The sequence below is a fragment of the Tursiops truncatus genome, chromosome 2, assembly GCF_011762595.2.
Source record: "Tursiops truncatus isolate mTurTru1 chromosome 2, mTurTru1.mat.Y, whole genome shotgun sequence".
In the NCBI taxonomy this organism is placed as follows: Eukaryota; Metazoa; Chordata; class Mammalia; order Artiodactyla; family Delphinidae; genus Tursiops; species Tursiops truncatus.
The window spans coordinates 22,376,858-22,394,035 of NC_047035.1; the positions used below are offsets into that span (position 1 = coordinate 22,376,858).

Genomic DNA, 17,178 nt, shown 5'->3' on the forward strand with positions numbered 1-17,178 from the left:
AAATTTCCATAATTATCTATGATCTTCTGTTTGTCAACAATTCTAACTCCGTGGTCCTGCATTTAGAAAGTCAAATGAAGTATCATATTGCTCTGGGATTTCTAATAAAACTATGAGTCTCTTTTTTGAGAGGAAACTACTCAGATAAAAACAGACCCTCCACTAAGAGTGGTTGCTTTTTGATTTTGAAGGAAATCCTGGAAAGTGTACTTGTTGGGCTCACATTTAACTTTACTTGCAAGATTTTTATTAAGTAAAAGATTGCATAAAAATACAATCCATTCCAGTAAAAGCAATGGCATTTAGGAGAATAATACTCATTACCATTGTTGCTTTTGAATTAAAGAAGTCAAAGGACTTATATGTCTTTTCAGCATACCAACTTTGTAGGCAATAATTAAGGTTTTGTTTTGCAGATTGGCAAATTTAATAACGTTTGAAGAACGAAATCCTGACACTAGTCAATAGGGGTTTTACTTTTGCATTATTTTTATAGTCATGGTAATGGATTTTCGCTGATTCATCCATGGTCTCTGGCCTGCTTAGTCTTCCATGTGGCCTTTGGCTAAGGTTTAGGGTAAAGGCTATGGCCATGGAAGAGAGCAAAGGGAATTGGTTCTCGTGGTGATTGAACCCATGGCCTTGGCTGGCTTCATTGGCACAGGGTACCCTAACCAGTCACAGACTCCATAAATATGGACGTAGTGGAACCAGTGAGTTTATTTATTTATCAGGGAAAATAGGTCAGTAATATGTGCTCATCTGTTCTACCACAATAATTACTATAAAGCTTTTTGGATTCCTGAAATAATGATCACCTTATCATAAGAAGAAGGAGAAAAAAGAAAAAAAAGAAAAAGGCATCTAGGCCATTCTCAAAGAGAAGCTTTGAGTTTTATGTTTCAAAACCTCAGGTATCTTTAAAGAACATTATTTAGGATTACACTTACCATCAGAAGTAATACCAATGTACTTAACTACTGATAAATCTTACTTAACCACATGATACCTGATATTACTCTACTCTTTGCAAAACAAGGATGGTTGCAACTTGTGACTCTACTCACTATGTGCTTACCACTTCCATCTGGAAAATACACATAGTTCACCTGGCAGCAAGTCTTTAGAATCTCTCCCTTTGATATCCCCAAAATCTGTATGGTGTCATAATGGTGATGATCAATATTGGATTCTCTTCTGACTTCTGTCACGCAGTTCTACTTTCACTTATTAAAGTGTTTTAAAATCGTAGATGTTGGTATGGAATGTTTGTTCCTTGGTATTGCCTGAAAAATAAATTTCTTTGAATAATTTAAGTAACAATCACTTAGCTATTTCTGAGATATTGGTTCAGGGATTTAGAATATGAATGTATTGTTTTCTGCCTTGAAAAGAAACTTAATTTTTTGTTTTGTTTTGTTTTGGTTTTTGTTGGCACAGATGATCCCCAACTGGATGAACTTAAAGGCTAAAATTTTCCATGACTTTAGCTAGTTTTCATGTGGGAGGAATCTCTAACTTGATTTAGGAAAAAACAAAATTTAGAAATTCACAGAACTTGACAGAAATAAAATCTATGTTAATTTAAATGAGTAGTATTAGTTATGAGCAATAAAATCCTGCTGTATTATGTGTATATATTCCTTTTCAAAATGCGTATTTTTCTATTGATGTTTGGTTTTGGAGCTGTGATTTAGGTTTACAGAAGAGAATTTTGGAAATGGACACCAGATTTTTATATTAAAAAAAAATTCCAGTTAAGTCAGGTTCCAATTACAGTGTTTTATACATACTGAGTACTTAGTAATGTTTTTCCTTGATTTGAAATATAACATGTCCTTAAGGCTATTTAAGTTTTTAAAATACATAAACATAGACAACTTATAACTTCAGTTTATAGCTTATGTGGTCTAATTTGGATCAGAATATCACTATATTGTGAAGCTTAAAATATTTGCTGATTTTTATTTTGTACCTACATGAAGAATGATTGTAAACTAGATGACTGTGAAGTCATGAAAAGACATAGAGGAAGCTTAAAGGCATATTACTAAGTGAAAGAAGCTAATTTGAAAAGATCACATACTGTAGGATTTCGACTGCATGACATTCTGGAAAAAAAAATATGGAAATAGTAAAAACATCATTGGTTACCAGGAGATGGGGTAGGAAGGGGAGAGGTGAATAGGTGGAGCACAGAGGATTTTTAGGACAGTGAAAATACTCTGTATGATCCTATAATGATGAATACATGTCATTACACATTTGACCAACCCATATGAATGTTCAACAGCAAGAGTGAACCCTGTGTAAACCATGGACTTTGGGTGATTATGATGCATCAATTTAGGTTCATCACTTGTAACAAAGGTGGAGGTTTTGTTGGAGGATGTTGATAGTGGGGGAGATTATGCATGTGTGTGGGCTGAGTGTATATGGGAACTGTCTGTACCTTCCTCTCAATTTTGCTGTGAACTTAAAACTGCTCTAAAAAAATAGTCTTTAAAAAAATAATATATATATATATGTATATACATATATATATTAAGAGCAACTATTTTATAATTCTCAGTAACATGACTGTTTCATTCTTTATTGTTATGGGAACAATATGACTTAAAAGTTTGTACCTTTAATATAATATTACAGACCTATTGTTCAATATGAGCACAGACTTGTTTTTCTATAGTCCTGTTGGTTTACCAGTGAATCATCTACATATTCTTGCCCTTGTGACCAAAGGCATGCAATTGTAGTGCTGCTGAGTGATTAGGATAAGACAGGATAGCTTATGTTCATAATTTTTTTTTTTTGTTTTGGAAATTTCAGTGGCCTGTGTGGGTGTTAACATGTGACCTTTATTTCATTCCAGCTCCATCATTCTTACCCAAGCTTGCTGGTCCATTTAAAGTAGACAAAGGGCCTTTAATTCCCTATTTGTTCTACATTTTTGAGTGTGTTATTTTTTAGAGCCTCTTGATAAACATGCCTGTTGTCAAAGTTGTGGCAGTTTTTATGGTCAGATGAGAGGTCTACAAACATTTTCTTTTTCTCCTTTCCCCTACTCTTTAAAAGGAAAGGCTGTATTTTTTTTATTATATTTGTGAGAATTCCAAATCATCTACCTCTAAAGAACTGCAGTAGTACAATACTCAATATGTTAGTCTTTTTAATGGAAATAGGCACACTTAAGGAAAAGAAGAAAAATTGTTGTTATTAGAAATTTAAATGTGTTCCAGGGACCCTCTATTAAGGTTCAGTGTTGTTGCTGTGATCTTAAATGTGTAAAAGACAATCTGAATCCGGGAGCAGGGCACATGATAGCTTTATAGCTGAACTGCTTTTAAGAAAAAAACAAGCTTTAAAGGGCAAAATAACATAGTAATAGAAATTCATTGGCATGTGATTTTTTTCCTCTTTTTATAGCTGCTTTTACTGGGTCAGTTTTAATATAATTCTAAATTGTTTGATCTAAGTCAAATGGAAAAGAAATCCAGTGCAGCCTTACACACTTAAAAAAGGTAGTAAATGAGTTAAAGTTTGTTATAAGATTTGAAGAAATGACTTGTAATTTTGATTTAGTTAATTTTAAAACTATTTCTCATTGACTGTTATCTGTGTTTCCGAAATTTAAAGTGCATTATATTTACTAGGTCTTAAGAGTTAGATTTTCTTTCTTTGTCTTTCATTTTAAACTAGATAATATAGAAAATGGGTTCAGTGTTCTGGGCTAGAATATTGCTTGTGTGTTGTTTACTGGCTTATGTTGTATAGGTAGGTTTAAAGTTAATAGGTGTGGGCTTCCCTGGTGGCACAGTGGTTGAGAGTCAGCCTGCCGAGGCAGGGGACACGGGTTTGTGCCCCGGTCCGGAAAGATCCCGCATGCCGCGGAGTGGCTGGGCCCATGAGCCCTGGCCGCTGAGCCTGCGCGTCCGGTGCCTGTGCTCCACAATGGCAGAGGCCACAGCAGTGAGAGGCCCGCGTACCACAAAAAAAAAAAAAAAAAAGTTAATAGGTGTGTTATAGGTTGTTTAAAGTTTGACTTTTCTAAATGATAAGGTGGAAATATAGTAATTTGCTTTGGGTTGCTCCTCAGTACCTGACTTCTGTTCCTGTGCTGAAAACAATAGAATTTAAGTTCTCATTGCCTCAATTTTCCAAGACTTACATATCCTTAGAGTATTAGCTACAGTAGAGACATATATTATTTTGGAAAAGTGATATTATAAATAACTGGTCAGATGTACAAGGTGGAAAGTTCAGAGGAAAGGAAATTTTATTACAAAATCTTAGATATCCAAGAGAATTAGAGGTTCTTTTATTCAACAGCTCATACGTGGAAATTCAAATTAAAAAAAAAATAGTTGACTTTCAGAAGAACTATGTTTTTATAGGGCATAATTCCATGTACTAGAAAACACAGTTTGATTAAAGTTCAGCTTGTTGATTTTTATTCCTTTCACATCAAGTAAAATTACTAATATTTATACTAATTATAAGAAATGAAGATTAAATATCTATTAGTATGAGAAAGAAAATAATTATTTCTCAACCGCCCTTTAAGGGGAATGGATCCTGGTAACAGGTCTTTTCTTTGTGTGGTGAGGAAAATGGGGTACTGGGCATGGTAATCAGTGTCGGCATTCAAAATTGAGAACTGGGGCTTCCCTGGTGGCGCAGTGGTTGAGAGTCTGCCTGCCGATGCAGGGGACACAGGTTCGTGCCCCCACCTGGGAAGATCCCACATGCCGTGGAGCGGCTGGGCCCGTGAGCCACGGCCGCTGAGCCTGCACATCCGGAGCCTGTGCTCCGTAATGGGAGAGGCCACAACAGCGAGAGGCCCGCGTACCGCCAAAAAAAAAAAAAAAAAAAAAAAAAAAAAAAAATTGAGAACTGGAATAGAGGCACACTGCTCGGCGTAAGTCGGGGAGGGAGATTTAGAAGCCTGTTGGGAAGGCCCAGAAGCTGCAAAGAAACTGAACAGTGAAGCTGAAGAAGATGTAGGGAAACAGGGGGGAAGGAGAATTCCTGGTTAGTGGAGTAGCCGAGGAGAGTTAGGATTATATAGAGACTTGATGAGTGTACTCCATCCACCGATACGGTCTTATGTAAATTCTGTATCACTCATTAATGTTTTTGGTGTCAGTAGGTTATCTGGAGGTGACTGCAAAGGGGTTCAGCGTTCTACTTAGTGGTGAGCACTGGGCTATGAGTTAACTTACTAGGAATCTGGGTTGCATTAGGCATAAGGTTTGATGGGGGAAAAGCTTGTAGGCCAAAAAAGTACTGATAATGTTATAGTTGGTCTGATTTTGAGCTAAAATTGGTGGGTAAAACTTTAAGGATACTTGCATAGCCTCAAATTATCTACCAAAATATTTGTTCATTACTTTAGTGATTTTAACATAGTTCTACATATTCTTTGATATTCTCCCTCTGGGAGGTAGAACTTAATTCTTCTCCCTTTGAGTGTGGGCTGGACTTAATGACTTGCTTCTAACAGAGTCTGGAAAGGAAAGAATACTAACTTTATGGCAGGAAGATTTGGCAGACACCACACTACCGTAATCAAGCTATCAAGGTTAACATCACTAGTCCTGAGTCATGTTGATATCACATACCCACCAGTGTGATGCATTGAGAACGGCTTACCTCTGTGGTATTCTGTTCCCAAATTTATGAGCTTTGTCTAATCATGAGAAGACATCAGAAAAACCCAAATTGAGGGACAGTCTACAAAATACCTGACTTGAAGATACCTGAAATATTTTCGAAAATGTTGAAATCATAAAAGCAAGGAAAGATTGAAAAACTTTCCCAGATTGGAGGAGACTAAAGAGACAAGCTGCTCTGAAGTATCTTGGAACAAAAAAGAACATTTGATAGTTGAGTAAAGTCTGTAGCTTTTGGTTTTGTAACAGTGTTAACATCTTAGTTTCAATAAACTTACCTTGGTTATGGAAGATGTTACTTTTAGGGGAAGCTAAGTGAAAAGTATATGGGAACTCTGAGCTGTCTTTACAACTGTTCTGTAAATCTGAATTATTTAAAAAATAAAAAAACTTAAACCTATTCAGAGTATTTTTTTCTAAGGAAAAGACTAAAATGATGACTTTGAAAACAGGAAAGGATTATTAACTCTTTGACTTAAACCCCCAAGTAAATATTTATTTTCCAACATCACTACACCGTAATAATTGTTTTTACAGAAAGAAAGGCAACTTGGTGCTTGAGAAAATATGGTGGTTAAGAAAGATGAGAGAAATCTGGAAAACTTTCATATATGTGATGAACAGAATTGGCCAATTGCAAAGTGAAGTTGTTATTTAGGAATTATAAAGGGATATTTATTCATCCATTCGATAACATATGTTTACCACCTAAAATGTGTCAAGTATTGTGTTAGAGTTAAAATATGATCATGACAGATGAGGTCCCTGGCCTTCTGAAGCTTACACCTTAGTGACACCAAATCTTTTATATTACTATTTGGAAATGTAAACCTCTAGATAAACAACAATTATTTGTATGTCTATCTAAGTAAAAATAAGCATATAAATGAATTAAGCACATTTTAATAGACTTAATCAAAATAAAGTATGTAAACACTTGGGAAATGTTAATATGTCTTTCTTGTTTTTTTGATGTAAAATGTAATAGGATTTTTAAAATGTAAGTTTTGGAACTCATGAGAAAGGGACAGAAATGGATTAATTCCAGTTAGTAAAATGGAAAAATTTCTTCACTGGAGAATTTTTGGGGTTTAAATTCTTAGTAAGTTAAACTCCTAGAGTTGCAGCATGCAGTTAAGTCAAGTTTTAAAAGCTTAGCAGGTGATTCCTTCTGTTTCTCGTACCTCAGTAAGCAGAGGACACAGGTGGAAACAACTTGGAACATGAAGAGATGTACAGAATCACACTGGAAGGATCTTAGCAGCTACTGTTTGAAGGTTGCAGAGTCTTCCAAGGTAGATTTTGAATTTGGCTTTGGAAGTGAATGGCTCTTATATTTGGGACAAGCCCATCTTGTTTGAAGTTGCTTATGGCCTTAAGTGATGTCACCGGGTTTGGGTGAGCCTTCACTGCATACTCATTTGGAGTGGCTTCTGCCCAGGAGTTTGAATCCAGAATGGGAGGCTGACTATTTACAGTGTGATGAAACTTATCAACTGCATGAGGAAGTCTTCCTCATAATCTCCTCTCTGTGGAAAAACCCAGGCTGGTTTTTAGTTCAATGAAAAAATATTGACTGAATCCATGAACCTTGAAAAAATAGTATTTTGTTTGTTTAAAAAACAGCAGCATGCTTTCTACAGTAACTTACTTCTAGACTAGCACTAGATTAAGTTTTAGAGAACCTGCAAATATATATTTGATCTGAAAAATATACTTGGCAATAAAAGGTGTATGACATAACTGGAAAAAAAATATTGAAAAGATAACCAGTTAAGTTTAACTCATTAAAGAAAAACAGGTGATGGGGCTAGGTTGAATGATGATGTTGAGGAATAAGATAGTTCAAATATTGTAAAATGAATTGATGAAAAGTATAGCAACAATTCATATCTTTTTAAAAAATATTTCTCCCTCCTTCCCTCTCCCTCTTCCTCTCCCTCTCTGTCACAGAAACACACACACACACATATTAGGTGGAGTTAGACCGAGGAAGCATGGAAAAAATGAAGATGCCAGCAGTAATTTTCAAGTTTCTAGGATAATTTCGTTCGGGAAAAATTTATAAACACATCCCACCAGCCAAAACTGAATAGATTATACATACTTAAGTAAATATTATTACAAATTCCACTTAGGCTACAGTAAAGAACAAATAATAAACATCAAAATCATTTGATAGCTACCTACCTGAAAAGCATTATGTTTTGTAATACTTTATCAATTGTTAACAATTTAGTAATCATAATAGTTGTCTTTTATTGTATATTTTAATGCTTTATAAGTATAAAATTATTTAGTCTTCATATCCACCCTATAAGCTTGATATTGTTTCAACGTGGAGAGGCAGTGCCATTCAATGGTTTAGAGGCACACAGCCTGAGTCTATGTCCTGACTCTGTCACGAGCTTGGTGAATGACCTTGGGCAAGTTATTCAACTCCTTGTAGCCCCAACTTCCCTCTTAATAAAATGGACTTAATGGGCTTCCCTGGTGGCGCAGTGGTTGAGAGTACACCTGCCGATGCAGGGGACACGGGTTCGTGCCCCGGTCTGGGAAGATCCCACATGCCGTGGAATGGCTAGGCCCGTGAGCCATGGCCGCTGAGCCTGCGCGTCCGGAGCCTGTGTTCCGCAACGGGAGAGGCCACAACAGTGAGAGACCCGCGTACCGCAAAAAAAAAAAAAAAAAAAAAAGGACTTAATAATAACTCATGGAACCATCATAAAGATTAAATGTATATATTCAGTATATGTAATGTGTTTATTTAATATATGGAAGAAGAAGAAGAATGCCCGGACATAGTAAACACTATATTATTTATACTCAAATCAAAATTATTTTTATTTGATGGTGTCTCTCTGCGTTTTTACTCAATTGTTTTTTATTAGTGAGAGCAGGAGCCATGCAGAGGGAGCTGTAATCTCATGGGTAGGGGGGACATTGTTATTTTATATATGCATATATATGCACTTTGGAGATACATGCTGGATATGTGAGTCAATGAAATTGGAATATGATTGATTATACTTGCATCAAAACAGTTTTAACATGTTTTGCTGTTTGCCTAAAAATAGTTTTTCTATTGAGCATCATAGAACTTGTTGGAAAAGACTTCTGGAAATTTGGCTTTTCTCAACTTAGATGGCCTCTACACTTACACCTTTTTAAGTCTAAATGCTAAGTGTCGAATTTTTTTTTAAACAAATGGAATGTCTTTTAGATGTTATGAAAGATTGCTCTTAATATAAATTTTTTTCCTTAAGTTTAATTTTGTTTTAACATAGAAACAAACACTTATGTGGTTAACTTTTGAAATTTGTATTATCTTAAAGTTCCTTTTTTTCCAATTTATTAAAGAGAGAAAAATGTAGAAAAGAATGCTTTTCTTTGCTCTTTGTGAAAGTATGGTTGAAGAGCAAGTTATATGTTGTGATAAAATGTCATGTATGTGATAATGATGCAACAAGCATGTTTCTACCTTGATATTTTTTCAGAATTTGAAAAACTAGTGAACTGGTTTTAGGTATTATGTCAAAATTGTTGAGCTGATAATATAACTTTTAAATACTATTATTTCGGCAGGTAAAATTTGTTTGTTTCCAAGAAAACTGTTAGCTGTCTAAGCTCTCTAAATGTGTTACAAAATTCCTAAAGATGGGAAAAAGTGAAACTAAGTGGAACTTGATTAGGTAGATCGGGAAGTTGTTTATATTTGAGCCCCAATGAAGTGATCTTATGACTTCAGTGAATGAGCAGGTTGTAATTCCTGTGTATATTTTGTACAATTCATAATCATCTTCCTCAGCCTTTTCTTAATAGATCCTAGTAATATCTTTCAGTTTTTTATGTATTTTGGAATAATACTGATTTTCCCATGTCTTTCTTTCTAGGCATTGAAGAAACAAGAAGCTAAAGCAGAGGAGAATGAGGGAGTAGTGAAAAATAAGCTAAGACAAAGTGAAACTGAAAAGAGTAAAGTAAGATTTTGAAAATTAACATTTTTTTTAAAGTTTTGAATTTCATTTAATTTATCTTTTTATACAGCAGGTTTGTATTACTTATCTATTTAATACATATTGGTGTATATATGTCAATCCCAATCTCCCAATTCATCCCACCACAACCACCACCCCTGCCATTATCCCCTTGGTTTCCATACGTTTGTCCTCTACATCTGTGTCTCAATTTCTGCCCTGCAAACTGGTTCATCTGTACCATTTTTCTACGTTCCACATATATGCGTTAATATATGATATTTGTTTTTCTGACTTACTTCACTCTGTATGACAGTCTCTAGATCCATCCACGTCTCTACAAATGACCCAATTTTGTTCCTTTTTATGGATGAATAATATTCCATTGTATATATGTACCACATCTTCTTTATCCATTCGTCTGTCGATGGGCATTTAGGTTGCTTCCGTTACCTGGCAATCGTAAATAGTGCTGCAATGAACACTGTGGTGCATGTGTCTTTTTGAATTATGGTTTTCTCTGGGTATATGCCCAGTAGTGGGATTACTGGGTCATATGGTAATTCTATTTTTAGTTAATTTTAAGAAACCTCCATACTGTTCTCCATAGTGGCTGTATCAATTTACATTCCCACCAACAGTGCAAGAGGGTCCCCTTTTCTCCACACCCTCTCCAGCATTTGTTGTTTGTAGATTTTCTGATGATGCCCTTTCTAACTGGTGTGAGGTGATACCTCATTGTAGTTTTGATTTGCATTTCTCTAATAATTAGTGATGTTGAGCAGCTTTTCATGTGCTTCTTGGCTGTCTGTATGTCTTCTTTGGAGAACTGTCTATTTAGGTCTTCTGCCCATTTTTTGATTGGGTTGTTTGTTTTTTTAATATTGAGCTGCATGAGCTGTTTATATATTTTGGAGGTTAATCCTTTGTCCATTGCTTCATTTGCAAATATTTTCTCCCATTCTGAGGTTTGTCTTTTCACCTTGTTTGTAGTTTCCTTTGCTGTGCAAAAGCTTTTAAGTTTCATTAGGTCCCATTTGTTTATTTTTGTTTTTATTTCCATTACTCTAGGAAGTAGATCAAAAAAGATCTTGCTGTGATTTATGTCAGAGAGTGTTCTTCCTATGGTTTCCTCTAAGAGTTTTATAGTGTCTGGTCTTACATTTAGGTCTTTAATCCATTTTGAGTTTATTTTTGTGTATGGTGTTAGGGAATGTTCTAATTTCATTCTTTTACATGCAGCTGTCCAGTTTTCCCAGCACCACTTCTTGAAGAGACTGTCTTTTCTCCATTATGTATCCTTGCCTCCTTTGTCATAGATTAGTTGACCGTAGGTGTGTAGGTTTATCTCTGGGCTTTCTATCCTGTTCCACTGAACTATATTTCTGTTTTTCTGCCAGTACCATATTCTCTTGATTACTGTAGCTTGGTAGTATAGTGAAGTCAGGGAGTATGACTCCTCCAGCTCCATTTTTTTCCTTCAAGACTGCTTTGGCTATTCGGGATCTTTTGTGTCTCCAAACAAATTTTAAGATTTTTTTGTTCTAGTTTTGTGAAAAATGCCATTGGTAAGTTGATAGGGATTGCATTGAAACTGTAGATTGCTTTGGGTAGTATAGTCATTGTCACAATATTGATTCTTCCAATCCAAGAACATGGTATATCTCTCCATCTGTTTGTGTCATCTTTGATTTATTTCATCAGTGTCTTATAGTTTTCTGAGTACAGGTCTTTTACCTCCTTTAGTAGGTTTATTCCTAGGTATTTTATTCTTTTTGTTGCAATGGTGAATGGGATTGTTTCCCTAATTTCTCTTTCTGATCTTTCCTTGTTAGTGTATAGGAATGCAAGAGATTTCTGTGCATTAGTTTTGTATCCTGCAAGTTTACCAAATTCATTGGTTAGCTCTAGTAGTTTTCTGGTGGCATCTTTAGTATTCTCTATGTATAGTATCATGTCATCTGCAAACAGTGACAGTTTTACTTCTTTTCCCATTTGGATTCCTTTTATTTCTTTTTCTTCTCTGATTGCTGTGGTGGCCAGGACTTCCAAAACTATATTAAATAATAGTGGTGAGAGTGGACATCGTTATCTTTTTCCTGATCTTAGAGGAAGTGCTTTCAGTTTTTCACCATTGAAGATGATGTTTGCTGTGGGTTTGTCATATATGGCCTTTATTATGTTGAGGTAGGTTCCCTCTGTGCCCACCTTCTCGAGAGTTTTTATCATAAATGGGTGTTGAATTTTGTCAAAAGCTTTTTCTGAATCTATTGAGATGATCATATCGTTTTTATTCTTCAGTTTTTTAATATGGTGTATCACATTGATTGATTTGTGTATATTGAAGAATCCTTGCATCCCTGGGATAGATTCCACTTGATCATGGTGTATGATCTTTCAGTGTGTTTGTTAGTATTTTGTTGAGGATTTTTGCTTTGATGTTCATCAGTGATATTGGTCTGTAACTTTATTTTCTTGTAGTATCTTTGTCTGGTTTTGGTATTAGGGTGGTGGTGGCCTCATAGAATGAGTTTGGGAGCATTCCTTCCTCTGAAATTTTTTGGAAGAGTTTGAGAAGGATGGGTGTTAGCTCTTCTCTAAATGTTTCATGGAATTTACCTGTGAAATCATCTGGTCCTGCACTTTTGTTTGTTGGAAGATTTTTAATCACAGTTTCAATTTCATTACTTGTCATTGGTCTGTTCATATTTTCTATTTCTTCCTGGTTCAGTCTTGAAAGGTTATACCTTTCTAAGAATTTGTCCATTTCTTCCAGGTTGTCCATTTTTTTGGCATAGAGTTACTTGGAGTAGTCTCTTATGATGCTTTGTATTTCTGCAGTGTTTGTTGTAACTTCTCCTTGTTCATGTCTCATTTTACTGATTTGAGTCCTCTCCCTCTTTTTCTTGATGAGTCTGGCTAAAGGTTTATCAATATTGTTTATCTTCTAAAAAAACCAGGTTTTAGTTTTATTGATCTTTGCTATTGTTTTCTTTGTTTCTATTTCATTTATTTCTGCTGTGATCTTTATGATTTCTTTCCTTCTACTAACTTTGGGTTTTGTTTGTTCATCTTCCTCTAGTTCCTTTAGGTGTAAGATTAGATTATTTATTTGAGATGTTTCTTGTGTCTTGAGGTAGGCTTGTATAGGTGTATACTTCCCTCTTCGAACTGCTTTTGCTGCATCCCATAGGTTTTGGATCGTCGTGTTTTCGTTGTAATTTGTCTCCGGTAGTTTTCGGTTTCCTCTTTGCTTTCTTCAGTGATCTCTTGGTTATTTAGTATCATACTGTTTAGCCTCCATGTGTGTGTGTTTTTTACTTTTTTCCCCCTGTAATTGATTTCTCATCTCATAGTGTTGTGGTTCTAAAAGATGCTTGATATGATTTCAGTTTTCTTACATTTATTGAGGTTTGATTTGTGACCCAAGATGTGATCTATTCTGGAGGATGTTCCATGTGCACTTGAGAAGAAAGTGTAATCTGCTGTTTTTGGATGGAATGTCCTATAAATATCAATTAAATTTATCAGGTCTACTGTGTCATTTAAAGCTTGTGTTTCCTTGCAAATTTTCTGTCTGGGTGACCTGTCCATCGGTGTAAGTGAGGTGTTAAAGTCCTCCACTGTTATTGTGTTACTGTCGATTTCCTCTCTTAGAGCTGTTAGCAGTTGCCTTATGTATTGAGGTGCTCCTACGCTGGGTGCATATATATTTATAATTATTATATCTTCTACTTGGATTGATCCCTTGATCATTATGTAGTGTCCTTCCTTGTCTCTTGCTACATTCTTTATTTTAAAGTCTATTTTATCTGATATGATTATTGCTACTCCAGCTTTCTTTTGATTTCCATTTGCATGGAATATCTTTTTCCGTCCCCTCACTTTCATTCTGTATGTGTCCCTAGGTCTGAAGTGGGTCTCCTGTAGACAGCATATATATGGGTCTTGTTTTTGTATCCTTTCAGTGAGCCTGTGTCTTTTGGTTGGAGCATTTAATCCATTCACGTTTAAGGTAATTATTGATATGTATGTTCCTATTACCATTTTCTTAATTGTTATGGGTTTCTTTTTGTAGGTCCTTTTCTTCTCTTGTTTTTCCCACTTAGAGAAGTTCCTTTAGTATGTGTTGTAGAGCTGGTTTGTTGGTGCTGAATTCTCTTAGCTTTTGCTTGTTTGTAAAGCTTTTGATTTCTCTGTTGAATCTGAATGAGATCCTTGCTGAGTAGAGTAATCTTGGTTGTAGGTTCTTCCCTTTCTTCACTGTAAATATATCATGCCACTCCCTTCTGGCTTGTAGAGTTTCTGCTGAGAAATCAGCTGTTAACTTTATGGGAGTTCCGTTGTATGTTGCCATTTTTCCCTTGTTGTTTTCAGTAATTTTTCTTTGTCTTTAATCTTTACCAATTTGATTACTATGTGTCTTGGCATGTTTCTTCTTGGATTTATCCTACCTGGGACTCTCTGTGCTCCCTGGACTTGGGTGGCTATTGCCTTTCCCATGTAAGGGAAGTGTTCGACCATAATCTCTTCAAATATTTTCTTGGGTCCTTTCTGTGTCTCTCCTCTCCTTCTGGGACCCCTATAATGCGAATGTTGTTGCATTTAATGTTGTCCCAGAGGTCTCTTAGGCTGTCTGCATTTCTTTTAATTCTTTTTCTTTATTCTGTTCCGTGGCAGTGAATTCTACCATTCTGTCTTCCAGGTCACTTATCCGTTCTTCTGCCTCAGTTATACTGCTATTGATTCCTTCTGTTGTAGTTTTCATTTCAGTTATTGTGCTGTTCATCCCTGTTTGATTGTTCTTTAATTCTTCTAGATCTTTGTTAAACATTTCTTGCATCTTCTTGATCTTTGCCTCCATTCTTTTTCTGAGGTCCTGGATCATCTTCACTATCATTATTCTGAATACTTTTTCTGGAAGGTTGCTTATCTCCACTTCATTTAGTTGTTTTTCTGGGGTTTTATCTTGTTCCTTCATCTGGTACAAAGTACTCTGCCTTTTCATCTTGTCTATCTTTCTGTAAATGTGGTTTTCCTTCCACAGGGTCAGAATTGTAGTTCTTCTTGCTTCTGCTGTCTCCCCTTTGAAAATTAACTTTTCAAGTGTAATGCTGTTTGGGGTCAGTGATATTCATTGAGTACCTTGGAAAGTGTCCCTGAGGTTTTTTGTTAGAGTGCAGTGAAGCCTTTACGTTTTGATGTGGAGTCACTTGGCTTGAGGGCTCTGCCACTCTCTGCTACCTGCTCTTGGAAACATACACAGGTAGTTCGCTACCTTGTCTCCTGGCCGCTCTCCTTTTCTAGAGGCGAATTAAACTTGACCATTCTTTGCTGGAGAACATTTAAAGAGGTTGACTTTACTGTAGGGTTGGGAAAGACCTGTTTTTTAAAGGTTGAATATTTTGTATCTATTCATTTTTGTTATAGAAGATAGGAACAGTTACCAGCCTAGTTCCGAAAAATCCTCTATTCTCATTAAATATTAAGTATCTTTGATATGAATTCATGTCTGTGAGGCTATAGAGCATAGCATTTTAGAGCTAGAAAGTAACTCAGAGGCCAAACAACTCTCTTCAGTTTGCAAATGAGTAGATTAAAGGCCAAGCCCAAGGTAATGAATGATAAAGTGAAATTTTGCTTCTGATATAATGTTCTTTACTCTGTATTGCCTTTTCTATTTACCCTTACCTTCTTTATTTTATTTCACCAACCTATGTAAGGTTGCATGATGCGTCCATGCTATCTTTACGGTGGTAAGCAAGGTACATCAGGTCATCACGTTTGCTCTTTGGGAGTTGTAGATGCTGATATTACCCAGGAAACATGACCAGTATGGACCCTGGTAGATTTTGAAACCATGTTGACTTCAGTGCGATTTCTTCCCTTTTTATTTATTTATAGAAACAAGAGAACAGGTCAGATAATACTTTGTGTGGATTCTCTGCTTCCACATATACTTTATAGTTGATTTACAGTTGGCCCTTGAACAATGGGGGCTTAGGTGCCCTGACCCTCTGTGCAGTCAAAAATCCGAGTATAACATGTAGTCAGCTCTCCGTATTTGCAGTTTCTCTCTAGCCATGGTTTCACATATGTGAATTCAATCCTATAGTACTGTAGTATTTACGAGTGAAAAAAAATCCGTGTATAAGTGGACTTGTGCAGTTCAAACCCATGTTGTTCAAGGGTCAACTGTACTTTTAAAAATATGTGATAGTTACTTTATCAGCTGCTGCACACTTTTAAAAAACTTATATAACTGGATGAAAAAATTATTTTGAAATAATAATAGATTCATAGGTGTTGCAAAACAAAATGTACCATGGGCCAGTTATTCTTAGTGATAACATTTTCTATAATTGCCATCCAACGTCAAAACCTGGAAATTGACACTGTTGCAATGCACAGAGCTTATGCAGATTTCACCAGCTTTATGTGTATACTCATTTGTGTGTTAAGTGTGTGTTTGTGTGTGTGTACTTCTATGCAGTTTTATCTCATGAGTCTCAATCTTATTGCCGCGATAGTCAAAATACAGAACTGTTCCATCACCACAGTGTTCCCTCATGCTACTCCTTAATAGTCACACCTTCCACATGTACAATTTCTGAAAGACTAATGTATAGATAGTAGTTTGTTCAAATGAAATGATAATTTAGGATAACTGTTACAAATCTAAGCACTTAATAACATCTTAATATAAATTTGTGATTTCACAAAACAACCTTACCCTTACAAAGTGCAAACATGTCCAGCATATGTAAGCTGTGGATTTTTAACAAAAGTGTCCCATCTGTAAGGGAGGAAAAATAATTTTCCCTTTACCCTTCTAGGTTCTTTGGCTGGTATAATAATTAAATTGACATAAAACAGGTTAACAGGAGAAAAACAAGTTTAATTTTGTATGTATGGGAGCCCCATAAAAATATGAGACTCAAAGACAGCCAGGCAGTTGAGGCTTATCTACCATCCTGAACTAAGGCAAGGAATAGGGGCTTGGGGCTTCAAAGGGGAGGAACACAGTTCACAGGAAGATGAGAAGAGTATATGTATGGTAAACAAATGTTTGCCCTGCCGTGAAGAGGTCTTTCAGATATAGAAAGTTATCTTTGGTAACAGCTCTCTTTCTGGTACCGACCTCCTTTTTAAGTTTTTAAATGCAATTTAGGGGAAGGTAAAAAGCTTTTCCTGAATCTATTGGGTTTTGATTGCCATCAGCTCAGAATAATACTTGTGCCAAGAGGCATATTTTGGAGTGGCATATTCTTCTCCCCTTCACATCCTGTTATATTTTTCAGCCTGAGGTAAGCGAAGCACATTGACTTTGTAGGGTATTTAGTCACCTAACTGGCACATTTTCTGTGGATGCTTATCTAATGGCAATATTATTAGGGAAATTTAAAATATCTTATTCTGATTAAAATTTTTAGAAATGTTAGGAATATTGGAAATATTAGGAATATAAGAATATTAAGAATATAAAAAATAACCAATTGGATGAAATACACTTTGAGTCATTGGGTCCC

At 35.7% G+C, this 17,178-nt stretch overlaps 1 protein-coding gene across 5 annotated transcripts in view; it reads left to right on the forward strand.

Annotated features, from left to right (window-relative positions):
• Window positions 1-17,178, forward strand: part of CEP128 (centrosomal protein 128) — a 439,104-nt gene that overhangs the window by 86,083 nt on the left and 335,843 nt on the right. For 4 of the 5 annotated variants that reach the window (XM_033850758.2, XM_073800169.1, XM_033850760.2 and 1 more), the window contains one exon: window positions 9,566-9,652. In XM_033850758.2, the coding sequence (XP_033706649.1) occupies window positions 9,566-9,652 (87 nt within the window). Of the gene's footprint in view, window positions 1-6,861; window positions 6,968-9,565; window positions 9,653-17,178 lie in introns of all 5 variants that reach the window. The other variant, XM_073800170.1, reaches the window with a different exon arrangement.